The sequence below is a fragment of the Orycteropus afer genome, unplaced genomic scaffold (genome assembly GCF_000298275.1).
Source record: "Orycteropus afer afer isolate SDZICR_OR568_19922 unplaced genomic scaffold, OryAfe1.0 scaffold00002, whole genome shotgun sequence".
Classification (NCBI taxonomy): domain Eukaryota; kingdom Metazoa; phylum Chordata; class Mammalia; order Tubulidentata; family Orycteropodidae; genus Orycteropus; species Orycteropus afer.
In genome coordinates this window covers 30,124,995-30,144,818 of record NW_006921589.1, presented here as the reverse complement: position 1 = coordinate 30,144,818, position 19,824 = coordinate 30,124,995, and the positions used below count along the sequence as shown (strand labels likewise).

Below are 19,824 nucleotides of genomic sequence, written 5' to 3'. Positions count from 1 at the left end.
CGCTATGAGTCGGGGCCGACTCGACGGCAAATAACAACAACATTGGGAACTATAAGAGCTTTGGTGGCCTAGTGCCTAAGGCATATGACTGCTAACCAGAAGGTTCGTGGTTCAAACCCACCAGTCACTCTGCAGAAGGAAGACTGGGCAATCTACTTCCACAAAGATTTACTGCCTGGGAAACCCAAAGGGTGTTGCTATGAGTTACAATCGACTTGATGGCAGTAAGTTTGATTTTTGGTTTATTGGGAACTGTAGTTACACTGCTTCTGCATTATATAACTTAGTATATGGCTTTACATTTTATTTCTAATTACATCTTACCATTCAAGTTGTATATGGAGAAGCGATAAGAAAAATTGGCCATGTTTGTTTCCTGGCGAAGAGGAGATCTTTTTACCGGCTCCACGGGCTTGTCAGAATCTAAACTCTTTTTAAAAAAGAATGTTTAGTAAGTGATGTATTCAATTCAGGCTTCAAGTACACAAACAGGTAAGTAAAGTTTGCTGCATGATCAAACGAATCGTCTGTCACATAGTTAATAAAAGCAATGTTCTTCTAAGTTAACAGCATTAAGTATAAATGGCTTTCACATCATAGTTTTGATTGTAGTTATTTCAATTTTTAAATATATGTTTACTTTCAAAGCATACAAACACTTGAGACTAACATAGTTCAGAGTAAATATCTTTTCAAATACTTAATGTATAACGATTGACTTTCATTTTACATATATTCACTAAAAATAAGCTAGGCATATGGATATACCATGGTAAGAGAAAAGAACCCTGCAGAGAACCCTGTTATCTCTTTCCTCAAAGGAATCTGTTTTTGGTCCAGCACAGTCTCATTCTTGGCATGAAGCACCCTGATGATAACAGGCAGCTCTGGGTTCAAAATTAATGAAACTCAAGAACTTAACAGAGAGGTGGCTACAACTTCAAACAATGACAGAATATCCTTGTTCTTTTCAAGCCCTATCAAGATAGGGGCACCATAATCCAGCTAAACTGCCAAGCCCTGTCTATAACAAGGGTATAATTATACTGCACTTCAGGGAAAGGGTGACTTTTAAGTTATCTCACCGCCTTTTTAATGGCACTTCGTCTCCCTAATCTTTCTATAATAAGGAAAATAAGATGTTTACAACAGAGAAATTCAGGGAAAGGGTCAGTAGCTATTTGGCATCCGCTCATTTAAATACAAATTAATTATTTTCATTTCTATTTATAATATATAAAATTTGAGTATGTATAACTGCGGTGTAGTAAATTACTTAGTGTGGCTTTTCTACCCATAAGTCTTTGTAAACTCTAAGGTGGGAATTGCTATTAGCTACGGAGGAGATCCTGATTTTAAAGTCGCCCACCTGGGTTATTTCTGTTGGGCGTGGCACAATACAATGTTCTGGGAAGTTCCCACTCTCTCTCACGTGCTTAGAGTTCTGATGCTATGATTGGCTAGTTTGACCACCCTGCCGGGCTCAAAAGGAGGCCTCCTAGAGGCAGAACTGTCTCTCTGACTGCTGGTTGAGGAAGACGTGCTGCTGAAAGAGACACGCACCCCTGAAAGAGACACGTGCTGCTGGGAAAGAGACACAAGAGACACGCATCACTGAGTGAGACGCCGAGGGACCAGCACTGCTGAGAAAGAGACTGTGAGAGACTCTTGGCTGAGGGACGGTGGGCTGAGAGAGAGACTGAGTGTTCTTCCTGAACTTGAGTTGTAGCCTGGTGCTTCCCTAATAAACCCTATAATCTGTGAGTTCTGTGTGGCCACTGCAGTGAATTATCGAACCCAGGAGAGAGGTGGTGGGTGCTCTGGGAGGAACGGTTGGAGAAAGGACTGGAGGGAGGCAACATGTCTGGCCTGGCAGTAATAGGCCTTGGGTTACTGCTGGTAATCCTGCCTTCCCCTCGTAGGGTTAGAGGAGGTCAGAACATGTGGCCTCCTTGTCGTTTTTGCAATAACATACACAAGGAGGTCTGGTAGCATAGTGCCTAAGGCACCTGATTGCTAACCAGAAGGCTGGAGGTTCAAACCCACCAGCCACTCCTCAGAAGGAAGGTTGGACAATCTACTTCCATAGTGATACCACCTTGGAAACCCAAGGAGGGGTCGGTATGAGTCGAGTCCGACTCGACGGCATATAACAACAACATAACATACATATATAAATATTTTATCTCTTAAAACAGATTTATATAATGTTGAGAAGAGTCACAACTTTAGTTTAACCAAAAAACCAAACTCACTGTCACTGAGTTGATCCCAACTCATAGCAACCCCTCCTTGGGTTTCTGAGGGGGTATTTCTATGGAAGTAGATTGCCCAATCTTCCTTCTGAGGAATGGCTGGTGGGTTTGAACTGCTAGCAGTCAAACACCTTAGGCACTATACTACCAGAGCCAACTACCAAATGTGAGTAATACCTCACATTTGTGTTAGGAAGAGTATGTTAACAGTTATTAGTTTCTATCCAAACTTTAACTCTATAATTTGAATTTAAACTTAGGGTATTGGGGGGGAGGGTTGCTTTTCTTTTCTTTTCTTTTTTTTTTTTTTTAAATTTGAGACCTGTGTTTCAAGAAAGCAAAAATTTTAAGGTTCCAGACCTACAGTGCAGAAGCATGGAGCTCTTACTCAACCTACAGCACTGGACTGATAACCATCTTTCTTTTTTGGGGGGCCCTTTCCCAAGTTCAGACAATAAAACCACACATTCGAGGACATCCCAACAAGTCAGTTGGTCCTTGCAGACTTTCTTTCACACACTATCATTTTCTATTTCCTCTACTTTGCTTCTTCTTTCCTTTTTCCCAGCATAGAACTGCACGGTCTAATAATCCTATCTATGTCAAAATCATTTTGTTTTAAAAAATTAAGAAATAAAGTGATTTGGTAACCATAGACAAAAGACTTTTCTCACAACAGATGTTACTCCTCCTTATTGGAGAACAAAAGCAATGAATGACCCCTATGAACTCCTAGTAGTACTGAAAATACACTCCCCAAAATTCATTATCAACAGATTATGGTCACAGAAGAAATGTCTGCCCTTCAAAATGAACTAGCAAGAATTATGTGAGTGTATCGGTTTCAATTCCAGACTCTTACAGGGATAGCAGCAGTTGGGAGCTCTGGTGCCGTTAATACCTAAGGCACTTGACTGCTAACCAGAAGGCTGGCAGTTCAAACCCACCAGCCACTCCTTGGAAGGTTGGGCACTCTACCTCCATAGACATACCACCTTGGAAACCCAAGGAGGGGTCACTAGGAGTCAGATCTGACATGATGGCAGTGAGTTTGGTTTGGTTGGACAGGGATAGTTAAAAGAAACAAACTGATACTTAAAACTTTCACCATAACACCTTATTTTCCAATTAGTTGAAGAATCTCACAACCAGTTTTACGTAAAAGTTCTTTCCAGAGACATTGTTTTAAAGATAAATGAAACTAAGTTTTGTTCTAATGCCTACTCTATCATGAAGTTACATTTATTTTAATAAGCACAGACAATCTTCATCTATTGAACACAGTGTATTAGCCATATACTCTTTTACTCTAAAACGTATCCTGGCTTAGAGGATAAGGTCATTCTTTTTTTTTTTTTCCCTAAAAAAACCCCCCAAGGTCCAATAAAACAAAATGAAAAAGCTTTGCCACTGTTTAAAAATGCAGCCTGGAATAAAATCTTCTCAGTATTCTGGAATTATTTAAGAGAAAATACTTGCATGAGAGGAAATTATTCATGTTGTGAAATGCATTCAAATTTACTTAGTTATGGGATTGGATATGCTAAAATTTAGACTTTAAAGCTTATTTAACTAGCAATCTCAAATTTATGAAACAGATGAACAGAACCTTTGTCACAAATATTTTTTAAAACACTCCTTAAAATAACCACAGAAGACAATACCTTGTGGTCTAGAGTTACTATCCATTTACTTGTTAATTCTTTGAACATTTTTCCTTTCTGGCAGTATTTTAAAATTTAACTTATGTCCATATCTTATGTCTATACATTAAAATTGTAGGAGGCCTGGTAGCATAGTGCCTAAGGCACTTGACTGCTAACCAGAAGGCTGGCGGTTCAAACTCACCGGCCACTCCTCAAAAGGAAGGTTGGGCAATCCTTCTTCCATAGTGATACTGCCTCGGAAACCCAAGGAGGGGTCGCTAGGAGTCGGGGCCGACTCAACGGCAAATAACAACAACAACAACAACATACATTAAAATTGTAGCACACAGTGATGACTTCAAACCCTCAACCAGCTTTTTAAGCATTACTTCTAACCTGAGTAAGTTTGTCTAGCTCCCCAAGCCAAGCTCCAAACATTTTGTCTAAGTCTTGATCTTCCTTGTCACTATCTTCTTCAGCACCATGGTCAATTTCTTCATCTGATAGCTGCTCCATCTGAAATACAGACATTTGTATAGAATGAATGGTTACAGGTCACATACCTAGAAAATGGCAATCAAGCAATCAATCAATGCATAGCATATAGCTATGTCTTATTTACTACTAATTCTTTTTGTTCCTTCAGTAATGGCAATCAAGCAATCAATCAATGCATAGCATATAGCTATGTCTTATTTACTACTAATCTCTTTTTGTTCCTTCAGTAACACATGTTGAATTTGCTTTTGTATAATAAAACACACAAAAACTCTCAGAATACAAGGCAGAGGGTGGAGCTGCCACTAGAGCATTTCTTTAAGGCTAGTAAACTCAGTGATCCAGAGAGGCAAGACAATCTTTAATACTTATTGCCCGACACTGGAGGTACAGACATGAAAGTGACAGCCTCTGTCCTTAAGGAAGCAATAGTCTAGTAGAGGAAGATAAGGAAATCAACAGTGATGAAACACTGTGTTAAATGCTGTAACAGAGATATGTTAGGGGAGCAATGAAGAACAATGTAGCTTGACTCAGTTTGAAAGGGATGGGGTAAAAGGAGGTGCTTCAATAAAAATCTAAACAATGGAGGAGGAGAAGGGCATTTTAGGCAGAGGGACCACCATGTGCACAGGATAAACATGTGAAATAGTAGTAAGACATGCTGAGAATTCTAAAGAGTTTACCAAGTTTGATGCATAGAATGTGGGGTAGACAACTGTGGAAAATGAGGACTGAGTGGAAGTAGGGGCAAAATTATAAACCATACCAAAAGTCTGGACTTAATCTTATAGGCCACTGTTTTTCCAAATGTGATCTGTTGATGATCTGTAGCAAAACTACCTGTGGTGTTTCTTTAGACTCAGTTTTAAAGTGGCCTGCCCATTTTTAAATAATTTCAAGAGGATGGGACATTTGAAATAAATAATTTCAAGAGGATGGAACATTTTTAACAAGTCTCCCCAGGTATTGCTTATGTCCACAAAAGTATGAAAACTGTTACTGTGTTGTGTTATAATTACATGCAGGATTTGCTAAGCAAAACAGTTTTGCCTAACCACAATTTAGTTAAGGCAGAATACCTAGGAAGTTGTCGTCATTGTGTGCCCTGAGCGGATTCCAACTCTTAGTAACCCTATATGACAGAAAAGAACTGCCCCATAGGGTTTGCTAAGCAGCAGTCTTTTATGAGACTAGATCTCCAGGTCTTTTCTCCCGCAGAGCCACTGATTTGTTTTGAACCCTCAATCTTGTGGTTAGGAGCCAAGTGACTAACCAATTATGCCACCAGGGTCCTAAACTAGAAAGAAATCCAACCAAACCAAACTCACTGCTATAGAGTCTTTTGTGACTCACCGTGACCCTTCCTTGGATTTATGAGGTGGTGTCTCTATAGAAGTAGATTGCCAATCTTTGTTCCGGGGAGTGCAGTAGGTTTGAACCGCTAGCTTTCTGGGTAGCAGTCAAATGCCTTAGGCACCACCCTACCAGAGCTCCCAACCTAAAAAGAGTACTCTCTAAATCACTCAAGAAATTAGGTAGCATTAGGATCCCCTGATTAACATACCCCACTTATTCCTTCACTATTACCATAATTCCACGCTTCTTTTCAGATTTCTTTTAGAAACGGTGGTTCTTTATTTCCACTTATGGTTGAAAAGCTCTCATACAAAAATGGTTTTTAAAAAACACCTTCTAATCTGATAAATAATTCTAAAGAAAACAAGCACTAGAGAAGGGGAGAGGAAAGAAGGCTTCCAGGTTCAAGGAGTGCCCCCAACTGTGCAAGATAAAACTGTTGTAAAACAAAAGCTAGAGGAAGGAAATCGAGATCAGACAAAAGAAACAAGAAAAAAAATTCTGTCCAATTTAGTTAGGACACAAAAAGAGGAAGAGGACCCATAAAAAAGGAGGACGGAGGAAGTCAGAGCACAGAAGGAAATGGAGAGAAGTAGGACGCAGCATAATGTAAAATGAAGTGAGACTATGTGAGACAGAGGCCATGAACTGCTCATCTGAATGGGGCCCAGGGCAAGATACTGACTGATCTTCAACTACATCATTAGAACACAGGCCCTTTAGTTCTGCAGTGAACAAAATCCTATCAGTTATAAACTGCCAAAATGGAAATAAAAAATTAAATTTAATAAATCAAAAGGCTAAAAAGGTTTCAAAATTAATTTGTGAGTTATTTATGAAATCAAGATATTAACCATATGTACGTACATAGAACTTTTCCCTCAGGTTTTGTATTTTAATTTCATTGACTGGCCTTTTTAAATTTTACGTATTTAAGGTACTGCAAAAAGCTTACTTTTTAAGTTAACAAATGTATAAATTCTTTTCCTGGTTAATTTTCCACTGCTTTATACATAAATTCTTCTCCATCTAGAAATCAGATTAATTTTTAATTTTATTTTATTCATTCTTTTATATTTTTATTTTATTTTATTCATTCTTTTAGGTGGCTTAGTTTGGCATATACTATAACAGTGAGAATATACAGTTCTTTTCCTCCAAATTTTGAATGTTTCCATCCCTCATTTTTCTTTATATGCTTTTGTTTCATACACATACCAAATTTTCTTTTGGAGAATTCTTTTGCACTGTATAACCTATTCTTTTTTAAAAAATCACTCTATAGCTTCTTTTATTAATTTATAAAGCATGCAAGTTACAGAAAAATAAATGAAAGGTTGCTTTTTGTATGTCCACTACTTAAGTTTTCTCCATCAGTCAGTAGTTCTTAAAGAAAGGAGGCCAAGTTCTGTTTAGGGTCCAAGACTTCAAAATACTTTACTATAAACAGGATTATGCTAAGTACTATGTGAAATGCACTGATACTTTCCTTGACATCAAGAAACATTAATCCAAACTATGGAAGAGATGGTAAACATACAAATATCTTGATAAACAAATTCTCCAGGAAAAAAGTTCCTTTTGTAGGCCAAGGCATGAAGCAAATTTAAAGGAGGCTCCTAGGGAGTTTTTGGATGGGAGAAAAGGTTAAGTGCCAGATCAAAGGCTGGCAGTTCAAACCCACCCAGAGACAACTGGGAAGACAAGCCTGGCCCTGAAAACCCTATGGAACAGTTCGATTCTGCACACACAGGGTCACCATGAATCCACTTGACTACAGCAAACAACTGCGGTGATGCAATGAGATTGTCTTTGTTCTTGGGAAATACACAGTAAATAATTTAGATGCAAAGGGGCAAAATGTCTGCAATTTATTCTCAATGGCTGGGGGGGGGTGTAGTGTGAAGTGAGTTTATGTCACTATGTATGTATGTATGGGTGGGTGCGTAGGAGGAAGAATGAAAATGGGGCAAAATGTAACTCACAGGTGAATCTGAGCAAAGGCATATGGGCGTTCTCTGTGCTCTTCTTGTAACTCTTCTGTACATTTGAAATTACATCAAAATAAATGGAGGAAGAAAGAAAAGGAGGGAGGGGAGAGAGAGAAAGAAAAGAAAGAAAGAAAAACTGCCTCTGCCCTCAGGGAGCTTCTAGTTAAGAAAAACAGTACAGCAACAAATAGATCATTGGAAATTTAGAAATAAAACTAAGGGAAAAATAACACAGGCTTCAAAACATTTTTACCAAGTATAATATGCATATTACTCTAAGGACACTGAAAAATAATTGTGTATTTCTTTAATATATGGTTTTACTATATATGCATACGTCTTATCTGTTCTAAACTGCGTTTGCCTGTTGTTGTTGTTGTTATGTGCCATCGAGTTGGACCCTACTCAAAGTGACCCCTCCTTGGGTTTCCAAGGCAGTATCATTACGGAAGTAGATTGCCAACCTTCCTTCTGAGGAGTGGCTGGTGGGTTTGAACTGCCAGCCTTCTGGTTAGCAATCAAGTGCCTTAGGTACTATGGTACCAGAGCTCCCAAAACCAAACCAAACACACTGCCGTGGAGTCAGACCTGACTCACAGCAACCCCTCCTTGAGTTTCCAAGGTGGTATCACTATGGAAGTAGGTTGCTCAACCTTCCTTTCGAGGAGCGGATGGTGGGTTTGAACCACCAGCCTTTTGGTTAGCAGTCAAATGCCTTAGGCACTACGCCACGGAGCTCCCAGGTTGACTAAATTCACTTTTTAGCTTAATTTGATCATAGTAAAATTAATATTACTTAGTGCAAATAGAAGTTTAACATCTCAGTTAAATAATTACTCATCAGATAATTCTTTTGCAGAGGCAAAAGATAATTGTTTTCTAACCTTCAGATGAAGAAATCAAGTAACCAGTATATTTTGAAAGTTGGTTCATATCATAAGTAGGTCAGGATGAAATCAGAATTCAGTTACAAATCAAAGGCTAGTATGTAATCAACTAGAAAGGCTGAAGCTACATATAAACTTCAGGTTGGGTTTTTTGTTTTTAGATGCTTTGGTTTTGAAAATGTTGTGAGAAGGGAGTAAAACACAATTCATTAACGTATTCCCTGACCTCTTGCCAACATCTAGAGACACCAACCGCCAGAGCTGATCAAACATCCCCCACCCAACAAAGCTTCCAGATAACACCTGCTTTCTGTTTCCTTTATCTCATAAATGTAAAATTCCAAGGAAAGACATTTTTAAAACTCATCATTGGCAGATGATATATTCAATACTGTCTTCTCTACAACCAACTACTTTATCAAAATAAAAATTCACATTGCTAAACTGTAATTATGACATAGCAATTCATCAACGTCATTGCCAGCGCGCTCAACTATTTTTCTGACTCCATGTACTCTTTTTCATTCCTATGACCACTATCTTAGTTCAGATTCACACTTCATCTTTCTCAGATTATTCCAGCAGCTTCCTAACTGACCTTTCTTCTTTAATCCATCGCTGTTGACTAATCTTCCTTAAAGTCTCTTTTCATGTCATGTTTCTGCTCAAAAATCCACATGAGTTCCCCATGAGATTCTGTATTAAGTACAGACTCATCATCAAATGATTTCAGATCCTCTCTAATGTAGCAAACAAGGCATGCTTTCCTAATTTGGCCTTTGTTCATGTTTTTCAACCTGACTGAAACACCTCAACTCACAAAGTGACAGCATATGTATGTCTCTCTTTCCCAAAAATCCTATTCAAGTAATAGTCAACAATTACTAAAGGGAATAAACTCATAAACGCACTAAGAATAGGATGGCAAAGTTATAACAAACCAGGGACTTTGGCAAATTCCTGGAAGACAGGAAGCAGGTAGATCGAGGCAGATGAACGAGCGCATTAGGGGCTAAATCTCTGAGCAAGCATTTTCATTCAATAATATTAAGCAAATACCATGTGCCAATTACTGCTCCAGGAGCTATAGCTATAAATAAGGAAAGTGAGGAACCTGCTCTGGTTGAGCTTACACTGCAGTCAGGGAAAGACATATTAAACCACCACCAAAGAACCACCAAAAAAATCAATGACAGGTATGGTGCTGATAATTAGGGTCGTGAGCAGAGTGTCTGGATAGTTAGCTGCTTTAGATTTGGCAAGCAGGGAAGGCCTCTCTGAACAGTGACATTTAAACTGAAATATGAGTGACATGAAGAATCAGATATGGAAGAGATCAAAGAGAGGCATATTTGAAGTAGAGGAGACAAGTTCGGTGTGTCGTGGAACAGAAAGAAAGGTCAGTCTGATGTGTCAAGAGAGAAAGAATGGAAAAATGATGTGATCAGAGACGTAGGCAGGGGCTAGATCATACAATGATTTATAGCTAAGAAAAGGAACTTGGGTTTTATTTTGAGGAAGACTGCTGGAAGACAACGAGAAGTCATTCCTCACCAAAGGCTGTAGCAGAGATGTGGGGACCATTTTTGAAGGAGTCAGAGCAGGAAAAGAGATGGGTGTGGGGAAAAAGATGATCTGCAGAACAGCAACCCCTATTCCAATATTCCCTGGGCAATTCAGGCATTTGCTTCCAGGTTGAATGAAGCTAGAAAAGAACAAGCCCCTCAAGCCTGGGCTGCAAATTTAAATGTCTGTGGGGGTCAGGTGGCCAATATAAACACCAGCAAGAGGCAGATGCTGGCCAAAGAGAGTGGTGGGGCAAGAGAACTGGAGCTAAATATAAATTAAAAAAAAAAAAAAAAAAAGTTTATTCTGAATAAAATAGTGGTCATGTGAATATACTAAAACCACTGAAGTGTACATTTTTAAAGGGTTAATGTTATATATATATGATTATATGCAATTTTTAAAAATAACCAAAAAAGGCTTAAGTACTGTGTTAGCTAAACAAGACTTAGATATCATTTCCTCTAGAGGCCCATGACCTTTGTACCTCTCTACAGCATTTGTAGCCAATTAGCCTGTGTCATATGGTGATTATTTGTGCACTTGACTTATTACTCTCCACACCCAACTACGTTGCAGCTGCTGGAAAGGCAGAGACCTTATGGTTCGCATTTTCCCTCTAGCACAGTGGGGTGCTGCTCTAACAGATACCTAAAATGTGGAAGCAGAAGTAGAACGCATCCTTGGATCCAAGATCCCTGTGCAAAGACTGGCAGAGAGACCAGCAGAGACACAGCGGCAGCAGAGCCAAGAAAACGGCATGAGACACAGTGATGGGGATGGAAGGAGAAAGCTGAAAGCCTTTGGTCAGGAAGCTTCCTGGTGGAGGGCACTAACTGGTAGAAGACACAGGTAGGAGACAGAACAATGGGTTGCCAGACCACTGAGTGCGAAAGCTGAGTGCCTTGGACAAGAAGCTTCCTGGAGCAGTGGGTAGCCTGTGGGCACTAACTGGTAGAGCTGAAGAGCTTTGTGATACTTGCTGGAAAACAGGGCAGTCTCAGTCTCAAGGGTAGGACCATGGCCTCTGGGGTTTCAAAGGGTGGAACCACCACAGCATCTTAGGTTTCAAAGAGTCGTATCTTCACCAACTTGTTTCTGGAGTATGGGGCTGCCAGACATGAGTGCCAATGGGATGGGACCATATCCACTGCCCAAAAAGTGAGGCAGTGGGGCTGCCATGTCCAAGGGGCAGAAGAAATGGACCTGCCAGGCCAAGGGGATGAGACTGCCACTCAGATGCACTAGGCTGGAGTGTGGTTTTGAGTGGCTTCGCAGCTGGATATAGTTATGCTCTGTGATGAGACTGCAGTCACCTCCATGGTGGACTTGCCTGTGAGCACCTTATCAGTTGAAGGGGAGCTGCCTTTGGGGTATGGCCTGCTTCCAGTATACAGGAGAAGCTTTGGGAAAGGTCTCTAGTTTCTTGGCACATTTTGGGCTATGCTGCCTTCTGATCTTGGGACTGTGCCATTTTACCTGCCGGTCTTGGGTTCTCCAACCTCAGCAGCCAGTAGGCCTGGAACACGAGGCAGACCTGAAGCCCAAAGCCAAGGGGTCTTCACCCAGCCCCTAGAGCTGGCACTCCATTTGGAATTCTAGCCTCCCAAACTGTAAAAGAATAAATTCCTGTTTGTTAAAGCCATCCACTTGTGATATTTCTGCAACAGCAGCACTAGAGAACTAAGAGAGAATTTGTTATCTGTTTGAGTAGCACTCCACTCTCTCGGTACCCCAACTGGCACAGGCTGTATTCTTTCTTAATCTGAGTGTCAACTTTTTTCCGTCATACATTCCTAATTTAAGATGATTCAGAGATAAAGACTACCAAAATAAAGATCCATTTCTTAAAAAAAAAAAAAAAAAGCCAATTTATCTGTTCTCAGTAAGTACTAATTTAAAGAAACCAACATAGATAAAATCAATTTCACTATCAATAAAGAAATGGTTTAGAAAAATCAGCAAAAATTCTACAATGCACTTTAGCTTCAGTAGAATATTTTATGTCTATCTGGCTCACAGTGACTGTATAGAATAGAATAGAATTACTCCATAGTGTTTCCAAGGCTATAAATCTTTACAGAAGCAGACTGCCACATCTTTATCCCACAGAACAGCTGGTGAGTTTGAACTGTCAACCTCCTGGCTAGCAGCTGGGCGCTTAACCACTATGCCACTAGTGCTTCTTTTATGTCTCTAAGGCTGTCTGTTTCTAAGGATATACAGTGATTCAATGTTGTTGTTGTTATTTGCCATTGAGTTGCACCCGACTCATAGCGATCCCTCCTTGGGTTTCCGGGGCAGTAACCCTATGGAAGTAGATTGCCCAATCTTCCTTCTGAGGAGTGGCTGGTGGGTTTGAACCGCCAGCCTTCTGGTTAGCAGTCAAGTGCCTTAGGCACTATGCTATCAGAGCTCCTACTGATTCAATAGCTGTGTACTAATATGACCCACTTTTTGGCACTCTACTGCCGCTTAACAGAAGATACCGCAAATGTATGGCTTGAACAAACAGGGGTTTATTCTTACAGTTTTGGAGGCTAGAAGTCTGAGTTCAAAGTGCTAGCTCTAGGGGATGGGTGAAGGTCTCTCAACCTTGGGCTTCAGCTCTGCCTCTTACTCCTTACTACTTACTGGAAGCATCTCTTAACTCAGTCAGCTGCTGGCTGCAAAGGCTGACAAGCCCAAAGTCAACAAGTAAAATGGCACAGTCCAAAGATTATCAAGCAACATGGCAGGCCACTAGTTCAAGTTCAGAAACAGCTCCAGGACCAGCAGACAACATGGCAGGCCACTCACTGATGACCTGGCCAAATGCAGGATCCAGATGTGCCAAGAAGCTGGAGACCTTTCTCAAAGCTGCTTCTTATATACTGGAAGCAGATCACATCCCTAAGGCAGCTACTCAGCTGCTCACAGTAGATTCCAACCATGGAGATGACTATCCAGCTGCCCAGCCACTCAAAAACAGGTCTAGCCAAACTGACACATAACCTAAACTACCACACCCACTTACAATATTAACAAATGAATATTAGTAAGAGTTCCTTTAAGGAGGTCTGGTGGCGTAGTGCCTAAGGAAGACTGGGCAATCTACTTCAATCTACTTCCATAAAGACTGACCGCCTCAGAAACCCAAAGGGTGTTGCCATGAGTTGGAATCAACTCGATGGCAGTGAGTCTTTTTTTTTTTTTTAAGTGATAGAAACCTAATCCAAACTAGTTTAAGCAAGGAATTTTTTTAAATTCAAAGCATAAGCAAGTTCATGAATACGTACATTTATCTTAGTGTCTCTCTTCTCAACTTCCTTCATCTCCCCTAATCTCCTTCCCAAGGCTACATTCCAAAATTCTCTACTCCTGCTCTGCAAATTGCTTTACAACTCTATCTCCATGGATCCTCTCTCCTGAGTCAAATGACTCATAGCGATCCTATAGGGCAGAGGAGAGCCGCCTCATACTGTTCCCAAAGCTGTACATCTTTAAGAAAGCAGACTCCTACATCTTTCTCCCATGAAGCAACTGGTGGGTTTGAATTACCTATCTTCTGTTTCACAGCCAAGCACTTTAACTACTGCACCACCAGGGCCCTATCTCCCCCATCAGTCTCTATGCATCCCTCAAAGGATCTACTCCCAATTCCTACATATGAAAACCCAAAACCCACTCAGTTACCAAAAAGATATTTAGAATTAACCAGAATTCTGGGTAAAAACTGGAGGTTGGAGAGAGCTCACTCTACTGGAAGATGCCACATACTACAGTTCTCCCCCCATCATTGCATGTCTTACTATTTTATTCTAGCAGGAGTCGGTATCTACCAGAATGGATCATCATTTCAGACACAAATAGAAATAAATACAGTTTAATGGTCACTTCTGACTACAACCACAGGAGATACTCTAGTCAAAACCATGGAAGCCTCATCAACCCCTAGAACCATTAGAGATCACATTAAATGAATGCTGCTATTTTTGGCCACTAAGTTTTGGAGTGATTCACCGTGCAGCAATAGCTAATGCAACACAGTGCTACTCCTTGTGAAAAATATTCAGAGTAGGGAACTAGAATAAGTTTCTGAGAAAGCTCTATAGGACAATAAAGATGATATATCTGATGTGTTGGTTGGGAAAAAAAGCCAAGAATGAGGCACTGAGGCTTGAAGACAATAAAAAGTTATATATAATCTACCAACTGAGCTGACTCAGAGCAACCCTATAGGTCGGAATAAAACTGCTCCATAGGGTTTCTAAGGCTGTAATCTTCATAGTGTTAGACTGTCACATCTTTCTCCTGTGGAGCAGCTGGTTAGTCTGAACTGCCAACCTTTTAGTTAGCAGTCAAGACCTTAACCACTGCATCACCAGGGCTCCTTAAAACGCTATATATCTGTATCTATATGCAAATATATATTTATATATAGATATATATAAAATCATGTGATCTTTCCTTTGTAAAAGTCCCAAATCATTAATAAAGTCCTTAAATTTGAGACTCTTGGCTCAGCAAAGGAAGGAAGGAGGTTTGTACCCACAAGGTGTAGTGGCAAAGACACACAGGCAAAGTGAGAGATGAGACCAAAGGAAGAAAAGACATAAACTGTTGCACAGGAACTCAACTTCCACAGGTTAAAAGCACCTAAATCACAAGGGAGTGTCCCAATTGAATTCCTGGGTTACAAAGTTAGCCTTCCTTTTTGGTTAAAACAGACCCAGAGTTGGGCTTTTAGCTTTTGTTTGTTGTTTCTACCATTCTTCACTATTCTATTTTAGAAAATAGGATACATTTTCCACAAGTGCAAATTGATACATTTTCTGTAATAATACTACTACTTTAGGAATACAACACACTTGCTTCTCTCTCAGAAGACCAGATAGATGAAAGCTTAAATACTGTTACGGAACAGAATCCTAGGTTTAAGCAGAATTGCCTCTGTATTTATTTGTACTAAAAAAAATACAGCTTACATTGTACTTAAGAAGTATAATACTTATTTAAAATACTACTACTATGAATCAGACACTGTGCTAACAAGTACAGGGAATACACAGTCTGCTCTTATGCAGTCAAAATATTTTCTAAAACTCTTTAAGAATAGAACTTGTACTCTTTGCATTTAAAACTAATGTGCTTACATGTTCCTATCTGAAATCTGAAAAGTTTTTCATAATACACACACACACACGTGCAGAGAGTGGGGCAAGGAGAAAGGATTTTTTTGAAGAAAATACATTATGTAACAATAATACATTCACCCTTCTCAGAATAAATAATATCCACATCATAAGCAACCACCAAATAGCTGCTGAAATGGAAAAAAAAAAAAAAAAAAACTAAACATCATATTTTTACTTAACTATGCAGGAGAACCAAAAATTAAGTATGTTCTCCAAAAAGCTCACAGGAAATAAAGCAGTCATGGGTTCCATTAGCCAAATAATTATCTAAATCATCTATGCAGATGTCACAACACAGGAGTTAATGCATTTTGGGCAATTCTCCAGTATAAAACAGTCTTACAGCCAGGACAGCTAGCATTTCCTTGGAGAAAACAGTTTTATCCTTCTGTGAATAAACATAAACAATATTTTAATTCAAATCTTAAAAAGAAAAAAAGAAACATCATTTTAATTTTTGATTGGAAAACATTTCTTAAGGGCATGAATATAATTCCATGAATAAAAAGTTTGACTACAGAACCTCACATTCCTAAGCACAATAATTGAAATATACCAAAAACCAAAGTTACTGCCATCAAATCAATTCTGACTTATAGTGACCCCCACTGGGTTTCTGAGGCAATAAATCTCCACAAAAGCAGACTGCCCCATCTTCCTTCCAAGGAATGGCTGGTAGGTTTGAACTGCCAAACCTACTGGTTAGCCATCAAATGCTCAGGCACTGTACCACCAGAGCGCCTTACAACTAAAGGAAAAGAAAAAAAAAAAAACAAAAAACAATATCCACTGCATACCCACCACACGCGCAAAAACTAGATAAGTCTGATAAAATCATAAGTCAGGGAAGAAGTGGAACAATTACAACATTGCTGGTGGCATCATTTAGTCCTCATCACTTTGGAAAGTAACTTGTTAAACACCCAGCAATTTTGTAGATTTTATATATGGTGTCAATGATTAATGCACTCAGCTGCGAATCAAGAGGTTGGAGGTTCAAGTCCATTCATAGGCACCTCAGAAGAAAGGCCTGGTGATCTATTTCCAAAAAATCAGCCACTGAAAACCCTGTGAAGCACAGTTACACTCTGGCACAGATGAGATCACTATGAGTCAGAATTGACTCAACAGCAACTGCTTTTTTTGGTCCATGTTTTCTATTTTGGTTTAAAATGTTTCAAAATTAAAAACAAATTTATTTTTTAAAAGATATTTGTGTACAAGTAGTTCATCAAAGCTAAACATTTTAAAATAACAACAAAAATGGGAAGATGGGGTAGAAGGAAGGATTATAACTCAGGTATTGTGAATTGTTCATAAAATAACTTAATGTCATAGAAAAACTAACAATATGTTAAAAGAACTTAACTGCACATACAATAAGAAACTATGTAAATATAAACACAAACATACATGAGAAACTATATAAAACATTCAATCATTCCTGGTTGGTAGAATTATGGTTTTTTTTTTTTCCTTATATGTTTCTATTTTTGTATATTTCCAATAATCTTATAAATGAAATGGGGAAGTAACAAGCTACAGAGATACAACTCAAAATTCTTTGGTAAAAAAATTATGCCCATTAAATAAACTATTGAGGAGCTATTTTACTCCTGCTTCTGAAAATATCAGACTATGCTGATAAAGATAAGCCTCTTTAAATATTAATGTCCACAACCACACAAGCCAAAAGAATCATGGCAAAAACTACATAGCTGTGAACTTCTGTTTTTGTTTCTAAAGAAAGCTGTTTTAGTCACCACTATCTCTAGCATAGGAGCCCTGGTGGCATAATGCCTAAGGCATTTGACTGCTAACCAGACAAACCCACCAGCCACTCCTTGGAAGGAAGACTGGGCAATCTACTTCTGTAGTAGTACTGCCTCGGAAGCCCAAGGAGGGGTTGCTATGAGTTGGATCCGACTTGACAGCAGTGAGTTTGGTTTGGTTTGGCATCTCTAGTATTGTGAGGTAAGTATTGGTGGTCTGTTTATAAATGCATCAAATAATGGTATATCATGTGGAAAATCTCCATACCAAATCTCCTATATTATATCATTAAAGAAAGCAGGTGTAAATAACAATTTGGCTATAAGAAATGATATAAATTTCTTATTATGAAAGGACAGCATGTAGTATTTGTTTATAATTCAAAAGCATTTCCTCATGAAATGATTTATTCATTACAAAATAAAATGACAGCCTAAGAGGGGTTAGATAATAATCCAAAACATAATGGAATTATAATTAAAGGGAAAGAGAAAAACCTCCAAGTTCTCATAACTCTCAATGACTAACATATCTCTAAAAGGTAAATACTATATCGAAATATGCATAAAACACAAGAATGATAATACCAAGGATCTGCACCTTTGTATCTATCTATCCATCTATCCAGCTGTTTGGTTGTTTTATAAAAAAGTGGGAGATTGAAAAGATCCATCAGGAGATCTTGAGGTGACAGAACAGTGCTGTATCTTGATTGTGATGGTGTTTACACAATTTATACATGTGATAAAATGTCACAGAACCCTATACACACATTGTACCAATGTCAATTTCCTGGTATTGATACTATACTATAGTTGATTAAGATGCAACCAATGGAAGGAACTGGATAAAGGGTAACACCAATCTCTAGGTATACTCCTCGGAAGGAAGGTTAGGCGATCTACTTCCGTAGTGATACCACCTTGGGAACCCAAGGAGGGGTTCTCTATGAGTCGGGGCTGACTTGACGGCACATAACAACAACAACAGGTACAATTTAGCAACTTCCTGTGAACCTATAAGTATTTCTAAGTTACAAACTCAAAGAAAGTCTTTAATGATATGAAAAAAGAAAAAATCCAAGATTTTCAATAACAACTAAAATAGATCTTATAGGTATCCACACAATAGATGAAATATTTAGAACTTCTGAAATGTAATTAACACTCACAAAAGATGAGTTCTGATTTTGACTAAATTTATTTCATAAACAAAGGACAAGAAATAAAAATACCAGGAAAAAAAATTCAAACAAGTAACAGGTTAATAATAAACACCAAGATTATCATTAAACTATCATGTTTCTTAAAGAACTTGTATTACATAAAAAGTTATATCCCAAGTTTTGGTTATATGTATATACACTGTTCCTTATATTTCAATTAAACAGCTGTTTTTCAGCCAGAAGCCAAGAGAGTTTACCAGGATGAACAAGCCAACTTGGTTGAATTTTCTTTTGGTAACTCACTATATAAAAATAAAGTTTCTATAAGCAAATTCTAATTTATATCTAGATTTGCTCAGATGACCCTGTTGTTGTTGTTACTTGCCACTGAGTTGGACCCGACTCCTAGCGACCCCTCCTTGGGTTTCTATGGAAGTAGATTGCCCAACCTTCCTTCTGAGGAGTGGCTGGTGGGTTTGAACTGCCAGCCTTCTGGTTAGCAGTCAAGTGCCTTACACAGTACACTACAAGAGCTCCCCAGATGACCCTAGAAACTCAAATCAGGCATTCAATCCCAAATATTATCGTTGTAATTTTGTTCCTTCACTTTTTTTTTTTTTTTTAATGGGGAATGTGTTTTTCCTGTGCCCAAAGACAAAAACAAGTACAATGTTAACTGAAAGTAATTTTCATTAGGAGTCAGGTAGTAATTTTCAGTAGGAATCAGGTATCATTTCTAAGAAAATCTGTGAGATGGATAACCCTGGCCAAATAATACCATTTAACTCCACTGTTTCCTTAATTTCATTGGCTCTTTTTATTTCCTTTATTTCTCATCTAACTTTCAGTCAGTACATATTTCTGGAACACTAGCTGTGTGCCCAGCACCATGCAAGACTGTTGTTGTCAGGTGCTGTTGACTTGATTCTGACTCAGTGACCCCGTGTGACAGCGTAGAACTCCTTCCCCCCATGGGGTTTTCTAGGCTGTACTTTTCATGGGAGCAAATTGTCAGGCCTTTTCTCCCACAGTCACTAGGTCAGTTCAAATTGCCAGCCTTTCAGTTAGCAGCCATCGTGGCACTCGGGCTCTATGTCTAAGATTAGTATTATAAAACAAGAAATAAAGTGTGAGGAATCAGAAAGAATACGTAAGTGCTAAATACATACACAAATGCCAAAGAAGTTCAGAGCATAGCGGAGGGGGGGATCATTAAGGATTGAAGCCCTGGGCTAAGGAACTAAAACTTTTACTTGAGACACTGCTCCACTAACTCCAATTCTCTTTGCAAGCTACGGATTGGTCTTTGTTAGCAATAGGTCAAGAGCTGTGCTGCCAAAGAGACAATTTTCACAAAGTTACAAAAATATATTCCTTATAAGCAGGGTCAGATTATTCCTTAAGCAAGGTAAGCAGAGGTTTACTTCTGCTAACTTAATAATCAGTAGTGAACAGTTTCACATGGGTATCACCACATCTTTAAAAATAGCCTTTCGCGAGGGGGCAA

General features: G+C 38.9%; 1 protein-coding gene across 1 annotated transcript in view; it reads right to left on the bottom strand.

The window, feature by feature from the left end:
* RAPH1 (Ras association (RalGDS/AF-6) and pleckstrin homology domains 1) overlaps positions 1 to 4,417 on the bottom strand; it is a 73,485-nt gene extending 69,068 nt beyond the window's left edge. The window contains exons 1-2 of the mRNA XM_007936020.1: positions 4,298 to 4,417; positions 325 to 430 (exon numbers count right to left, since the gene is read on the bottom strand). Coding sequence (XP_007934211.1) covers positions 325 to 430; positions 4,298 to 4,417 — 226 coding nt within the window. The remainder of the gene's footprint in view (positions 1 to 324; positions 431 to 4,297) is intronic.
* Between the last annotated feature and the right edge of the window lie 15,407 nt (positions 4,418 to 19,824).